Here is a 7844-nt window from a genome sequence, read left to right on the forward strand (position 1 = left end):
ACCCCATGGCCGCTACCAAAAAAAATGCACAAACTCATTCCCTTCAAAGAAAATCCTATGGCCTCTATGACACTAAAACCTCTACACCATACAACCTTTTGAGAACCTTGAAATTGAACAAAATCAACCCCATCATCCCATATAATCTGAATCCCCCAAGACGAATTACCATCCTTAATGACCCTATAAAAATAAGTGAAAGGAGATTCATTGGTGTTGAGTTGCCCCTCTTTCGCCTCGAACCACCGATCTGACAAGATCTTCATGCTCCCTTAGATTAACCCCCAGAAGTTCACCCAAATTGACTGTCTTCTGAGTCTCATTTTCTATCAAGAGTTCGTCTATAACCGGAGGTTCAAAGTCATTATCTCCATATGTAGCTCCATATTCGAGACCGTCATCAGGTTGCACAGATTGTGCGATTGGGTCTCTAGTTTCTCCCAACCATACTGAAGCCTCACTCCCAGTCTCGCAACTTGAGTTAGATTCTTCTTCATTCGATGAGATATTAGGATTATGGGAACACCTCTTATACCCGCGCTTCCTTCTTTGTCTGCTATTAAAAGAGAAGATTCTTTAAAGTAGTAATATCAGATACAAATGAACACTCAAATTTTCTGGTACTTTATTTATCAAAGTGGCTGCTATATATAGAGCTTACAAGGAATAAGAGAAAGCATAACGTAAACCTAAAAACCTGGTCATGGATAACAACCCCTGAAGACCAGGACAACACCAACAACTCGATCAAAACTCCAACAGACTAAACGTGCATGTATACACGTAGACTCAAACAAAGACACAAATAAACCCTAACAGGCTTGTTGGACTAGGAACACACGAATGGGCTAAGGCCCAATTATTCATGAAACATAATAGACTATAGACTAAAACACAAGCCCAGAAGGAACATAACTCCAGCCCACTTCAAATCCTTCCCCTAAACTGAATTGGATTTACCTTTCAGTTTATTCATCTAGATATTTTACTCCAAGGAGCATTCTTATTCTTTCAAACACCTCCAGTTTTACAGGATTAGTCATAACAGCTGCAACCTGATTCCTTGAAAAACATAATGACAATGACACCTTCCCCTCGTTTACCAAGTTTCTCAGATAATGAAATCGCACATCAATGTGTTTTGTTCTTCTATGTAACACCGGGTTCTTTGACAGTTTGATGGTGGAGCTGTTATCACACTGAATCTCAACCGTGCCCCACTCTTTTCCACTTATTTCTTCTAACAGGCCTTTAAGCCAAACACTATGACATGCATATGCAGTAGCTGCAACGTATTCGGCTTCCGTCGATGAAAGAATGGCAATACTTTGTGTCTGTGAGCTCCAACATATGGCAGCTTTGCTTAAGATACATGCATACCCTGAAGTACATTTTCTATCCTCCACATCTCGAGCGTAATGAGTATCCGCGTGCACCTTTAGTGTTGCCTCAGACTCTTTTTTCAAAAAATAACCCAAACCCGTATGTTTCTTTCACGTACCTTAGTATTCTTTTGGTCAACAACAAGTGTTCTTCTCTGGGATCAGCCAAGAATCTCGAAATGAAGAAAACTGCATACATAAGGTCGGGTCTTGTAACAGTGAGATACATAAAACTTCCCACCAAGCTTTTGTACTCAGGGTCGTCAACCTTTCCTCCTTATCCAACCTTTGTAACTTTAGTTCCAGACACAATTGGGTTTTTAACACCGTTACACTCCCACATATTAAACCACTCCAAAATTTCTTTGGCATACTTCTTACGCGAAGGCCTTCCCCCGATTCGCATCTTCCCGTCCAGCAAAGAAAGTGAAGGGGAGCGGACAGCGATTTGGAGGACGCTGTAGAACCGCGTGATTGATCCATCTGCGCTATTCCCTAATTGAAGAAAGTTGTAAAGCCTTCAGAGCCTCAGTCCCTACCATTTTTTTTATGAAAGCTGACTAGCAATCGCTCGTTTTTCTTATTAGCATGGGATTGGATGTTAATAATGAAATATATATATATATATATATATATATATTAGAAGAGAAGGCAATCCCCGTGTAATTCCTTTTGATTTCCGATGGATAACAAGCCATCTTTCTCGATTTCGCTCTTTCTCCCAATCAGTCGCGAGGGTTCCGGGCATGAGAACGCAAGTGCCGGAATCAAACAAAATGTCCGAACGTCCGAGGACGAAAGAGAAAATGCTCCGCGGGGAAGTCGTTTCCATCTACGATAGCGTATTCGTGCCGGTTAGACGTCGGCCATGAAATCCATCACTATACCGAGCAAATCATGGGCATTCACATCTCGGCCAAAGGGAACTGTGCGCGATTCTCTCGTGAATCGCCTTCAGCAAGGTATGGCATTCAGGGTCTTAACCCAGGGATAAATCTTTCTTCATAGATACAAGACATTCGTTGCTGATCTAAAAAAGATCTTCTCCCGTGGGCGTTAGAGGACGTTTTTCATTTTTCACTCGGTCCTTACTTCCCAAAGCAAAGGCTCGTTGGGGCTCCGTGCACTGGGAAAAGACTCTAGCGACGGGAAACCGGCCACTGGTTACAAAGCTCCAATAAGTTATCGAGAGGGCTATCACAGTCAGGTGCGAAGTAATTAGCCCTATTTGTAAAGTAGCTCTATTCCTATTTAGGGAGTGAAGGCTAAAAATGGCTTGATGAAACGTTCCGTTCGCCAAGCACCGGCCCCAATCACTTGCTTATCGTAGAGGCTGTAAGTACACAGTGCCCTACAACTATGAATAGTATAGTGGGGTTGAAAGACAAGAGTGCCCGCCCCTTCTTTCTCAAGTAGGCTACTTTTTCCGGAACGCAGTCCGAGATAACCGTAACCATGTATATATATAAATCTATATTCGATGCGGTCTGTCCGCTTCAAGCGCTCTTTCACCTCCCAAAGAGCAAAGTTGATTTGATGAGCGCAGATGAGGAAGCGGGAGCAAGAAAACCAAGAAGATCTTTCTTGTCCTTCTACTTAAGGGGCAAAGAGAAGCGCTTTTGCTACTGAGAAAGCGAACGGTCAGCGCGAAGGTTCAGGACTTAGCCGAACGTTAGCGAAGCTAGATTCTCATAGCGAGGCGCTTCGAGTTAGCGAAGCGCTGTAGTAGGGCCGAAGCCTTACTAAGAAGGGCTATAATGCTGGGCCAAGGACGCTCCGCCTTATCTATAGAAGCAGTCAACTAACTTCTGAACGAATTCGCTCCTTGGTTTGGTAATGGCTTAATCTATAGATAGAAAGCCCTATGATGGGAAACTACCACGTTAGGTTTGGAGAGAGATAGGACCGGTTATATAAAAGGGGGAGCAGATGCAAGCTTTTTCTTTCAATAGCCGGCCAAATGACTACAGGATCATCGGTCTACTCTACCTCAATTCACCATTTCGAACCTTATACAGAAGGTTTTTCCGTACCAGCTCCTTCTACCTATACCGCAGTTGAAGCACCTAAAGGAGAATTTGGTGTCTTTCTGGTCAGTAATGGAAGCAATCGTCCCTACCGTCGTAAAATAAGAGCACCTGGATCTGCGCATTCACAAGGACTCGATTCTATGTCCAAACATCACATGCCAGCAGATGTGGTCACCATCATAGGTACTCAAGATATTGTGTCTGGAGAGGTGGATAGATAGGACTAAGGGAATAATCTTGTGATCATTTATCAAAGAATGACTCTGGTTATCAAATGATTGAACAACCGGGAGCAATTTACTTACGAGACTTAGTTGACATTCATAAAAAGTATCTAATGAATTATGAGTTCAATACATCCTCTTTAGCAGAAAGACGGATATTCCTTGCTCATTATCAGACAATCACTTATTCACAAACTTCGTGTGGGGCTAATAGTTTTCATTTACCATCTCATGGAAAACCCTGTTCGCTCCGCTTGGCCTTATCTCTCTCTAGGGGTATTTTAGTGATAGGTTCTATAGGAACTGGACGATCTTATTTGGTCAAATACCTAGCGAAAAACTCCTATCTTCCTTTCATTACGGTATTTCTGAACAAGTTCCTGGATAAAAAGTTTCAAGGTTTTGACGATATTGATGCTAGTGACGATATTGATGCTAGTGACGATATTGATGCTACGAAAGGTTCGGTCTTTAATCTATATCAATAGCAAACCAACTGAATGCCTTTAAGGGGGAATACTGCTTATGGCTTTGTACAGGTAAAAGGCAGTATTCCAGTCATGGGGGCTAAGCTTGTCATAATGTACCGAATTGGGTATTTCAGGGGATGGTGAGTCATCTAAGGGATTTGGCATTTGAACAAGAACCTTTGAGCATTTCCCAATCAATAGGAGTTTGATTTATGAGTCCAAATGAGCTCGTGAAAATAGGAACTCGTCTTTCCGCCCTGGTCCCGCGAAATAAGTAAGACTTCAAAAGTCCAATGGAAATAGAATAGGTGCCAGTATCCCTAGGCTTGTAGGTATGAGTTCGGATGTAGGCTGTTCTCTAGCCATAGAGAACAGTCGTCTCAGGAATCGTTTAGAGTGTTAGCAGATTTCCTTAGCGAAAAAAAGGGGAAGTCACTTGTCTCTTCGATTGACTTTCATTCAATATCCGGGAATTGGAAGTTCCAGAATGTTGTCTGTGGATTTCCAGCCCCCTATATTATATGCCAAAAGATTGATTCAAGTTCCGCGCTGCTCACCACTCCTCGAGGCCAAGGACGGGGTCGAACCGTCATTCCAGGATTTGCAGTCCGATACATTTCCATTATGTTACCTAGCCAAACCCGCCACCTCATGTGCCAAAGTAAAACACTCATTGAAGATTCTCTCTACAAAAAAAGGTCAACGGGGGGGGGGGGGGGGGTGGGGTACTAAAATGGCTCTCACTGATACGAGAAGGTGAGGTCGTCTTTATTTCCAGCCGCCAAACGGTTCGCCTTAAAGCCTTAAAGACGGAGAAGGGGAGGAGCAGTTATCTAGGTAATTACGGTCTTTGTTGGCCGGGGCGAGCACTCTCTTTTCTTTGTCAAATTCCGTCTTACCAAACAAGACTGACTTCTTACCAACCCGCGAAGGGTTGTGAGGCTGGACCAGGCAGGTACGAAGAATGAATCTATATCTGTGCACGGAAGGGCCGGCGGCCGCTCAACTGTTCGAGCGCAATGCAGTGGTATTGGTTCCGCTTCCACAAAAGTAGAATGCCTGGTCGAAGGTCCAGTACAGTAGGTAGCAGGCGTGTTCGTTTTGGCTCCCGAGCGAGAACGAGAAAGAGGCGATGCACCTTCCTTGCTGCTACGTACGTTGACCTTGACTTGACAGATTCATCCAATTGAACCCAAACTCAAAGGAGGACCACAAGCTCGGGGCTCGACGAAAGAGAAAGTCTCGGCATTAAGAAAATGGGGTTAGCTGTGAAAGAAAGACTACACCGAAGTCTCGTACTCGAACTGGCAAGAACGGCCCAGCTTGCTGGCTGACTATTACCTGCTTACTTACTGGCTGACTTGGCAGCTGCCTTGAAAGCCTATTCCGATGGCGAGCAATTACGATGGCTCCTTCCTAAATAAGTTAAGTTATCTAAAAGTCAGTCTTTCTTTTTGTTTTCAACGATCTAGTGCTTGGTCCTTCACCTTTATGAGTAGGACTGACTCTTTTGCATAGGTCTTATGTTCAGTACTTCGTATCAGGTTCTATCTATGGGACCTTCACGATCATTTTTTGGTTCTTTCTGAAAAAACAAACCTAAGAGGTCCGTGACTGACCCTGTGTTAAGCACATGAGTGAGCGTTACCGCGTATTTAGTGGAAGCAGATAGTTAGGGACTGACCCGGGTACCACTTTGAGTTACTGCCCCGAAGTACTAGACCAGCTCCTGTTGAAGAATAAGGCTTTTGGTTTGGGGCTACGCACCTTGGTTCTAGCAGCGCCATCTCCATACCTTTTCCAAAAGGCGTGAATGTAAATAAAAAACATCCCCTGAATAAGCCTCGCGCCCAGGCGGTCTTCGTAATAGAAGAGACATTTGACGATAAGCATGCGCTTGTTTAGAGAGATCATCATAAATGATTAAAGTGTGTCGTTCACGGTACATAAAATATTCAGCCAGAGCTGCTCCTGTATAAGGAGCGAGGTATTGTAATGTAGCAGGGGAATCCGCCGTTTCGGCTACCACAATAGTATATTCCATCGCGCCCCTTTCCTGGAAAGTAGTAACTACCTGAGCCACAGAAGATGCTTTTTGACCAATAGCTACATAAACGCATATTACATTTTGGCCTTGTTGATTTAGAATTGTATCTGTTGCTACTGCTGTTTTACCGGTCTGTCTATCCCCAATAATTAATTCTCGCTGACCACGTCCTATGGGAATCATTGAATCAATAGCAATAAGCCCTGTTTGAAGAGACGCGAGCCGGGCCGGGTCTCGATTCAGAAAGATGAAAGGCCCAAAAGTCTAAATAGGGAGTTATAAATTCCCCATCTCATTGGGGGCGGAAAACGAATCGGCATCTCGATGTGATACAACCTTTTCTATTTTAGTTGGGAAAGAACGGCGAAGTCCATCCGAACCGTCCAATGAAAAAACTCCTTAACTCATTAACTCAGGATCGGTAAAGGCCTTACTCTATTCCTTGTCAGGAATAGCGGCCTTAGAGCTTCTACTACTATCGGCTATCTAACTCTCGGGAAATCGGGGGTTTTGTCGGGGAATCGGTGTCGTGGTGGTGCTACGAGATGGCGATTTATCGTATAGAAGAATGGGTCCGCGGACCTTTTGATTAACCATAGATGCGAACCGACCGACCGCTACCTAAGAGAAGATAAGTAGTTCTTCTATCGTTCAAGGGCAAGGGGAGAACAGGTAGCGGCTTGCCTAGATCTCGTATTTCCCACGTAGTCCATCGAAAAAACCAACGATTCTCCTCTCAAAGTAATAGAGAGATCCTTTTCTTTTTCCGGTATGTAGCTCCGCGAACAAGGAGCGCATCATCAGAGCAGGGCGAAAACGAACATAGGAAGTCGCATACTTATCCCGGTTGCTTCTTGAGTCACCTCCACTCCTAGGAAATATCTCATCAATCCTAAATCTGTCATCTCAAACTCTTGCATCATAGATTCCTTGAATTTGGCCCACATAACGTCATCATTGTCTGTATATATTAAATCATCTACATATAAGCTTACAAACACCACCCCTTTTTCAGACTTCTTTATAAAAAGAGTGTGATCGTATTGACTTTTCACGAAACCTACCCGCACGAAATACCCTTCAATGCGCTGAAACCATGCACGAGGCGCCTGTTTCAGTCCATAGAGAGCTCTTTTTAGTCTGCAGACCTTAATTTTTTCTCCACCTTTAACGAACCCGTATGGTTGCTCTTTGAAATTGGTTTCCTTTAATTCCCCATTTAAGAAGGCACGCTTCACGCCAAGTTGGTTGATTGTCCACCCCTTTTGAGTCATCGCGGTTACTATACTTCGCACCGTATCCCACCTTGCCACCGGTGCATACACCTCATCGTAGTCTATGTCTCTTTTATGAGAATACCCCTTCACGACTAATCGTGCCTTGTACTTATCCGCCTCTCCTTTCTCGTTCAGCTTAGTTTTAAACATCCATTTGACTCCAATCGGTTTCACACTTTCTGGCTTGTCTACTAACTCCCATGTTTCATTTTTCAGTATAGCTTCCATCTCTTGTTCCATAGCTTGTACCCACTTGTGTTTTTTCACTTCTTCTTCATAGCTTGTAGGGTCCTCAATGGAGCTATACATAGAATAATCAACTTCACTTTCTGATAGTCCTTCCCCGCTATCGTAGTCTCTCAACCAAGCGAGTTTATTAACTGTTATTTGAGGTGCATGTCTCCTGGAACCCAT

General features: G+C 43.8%; 1 protein-coding gene across 1 annotated transcript; it reads right to left on the reverse strand.

Annotated features, from left to right (window-relative positions):
• Positions 1–968: 968 nt before the first annotated feature.
• Positions 969–7844, reverse strand: LOC143614336 (uncharacterized). The gene is made up of 3 exons (XM_077087807.1): positions 6992–7844; positions 5902–6323; positions 969–1334 (listed from the first exon to the last, which is right to left on the reverse strand). The coding sequence occupies exons 1-3, from the start codon at positions 7842–7844 to the stop codon at positions 969–971; spliced, it is 1641 nt and encodes a 546-aa protein (XP_076943922.1).

Source organism: Bidens hawaiensis, unplaced genomic scaffold (genome assembly GCF_021521415.1).
Source record: "Bidens hawaiensis isolate Kalapana, Puna unplaced genomic scaffold, B.hawaiensis_p1.1 tig00039687_1, whole genome shotgun sequence".
Classification (NCBI taxonomy): domain Eukaryota; kingdom Viridiplantae; phylum Streptophyta; class Magnoliopsida; order Asterales; family Asteraceae; genus Bidens; species Bidens hawaiensis.

Coding starts and splice junctions, on each gene's coding strand:
- LOC143614336 (XM_077087807.1), bottom strand. CDS start 7,844: ATGGGTTCCAGGAGACATGCACCTCAAATAACAGTTAATAAACTCGCT. Junction 6,324..6,991: donor TCAAGAAGCAACCGGGATAA/GTATGCGACTTC, acceptor TGATTCCCATAG/GACGTGGTCAGCGAGAATTA. Junction 1,335..5,901: donor ATTCACGCCTTTTGGAAAAG/GTATGGAGATGG, acceptor TGGAGCTCACAG/ACACAAAGTATTGCCATTCT.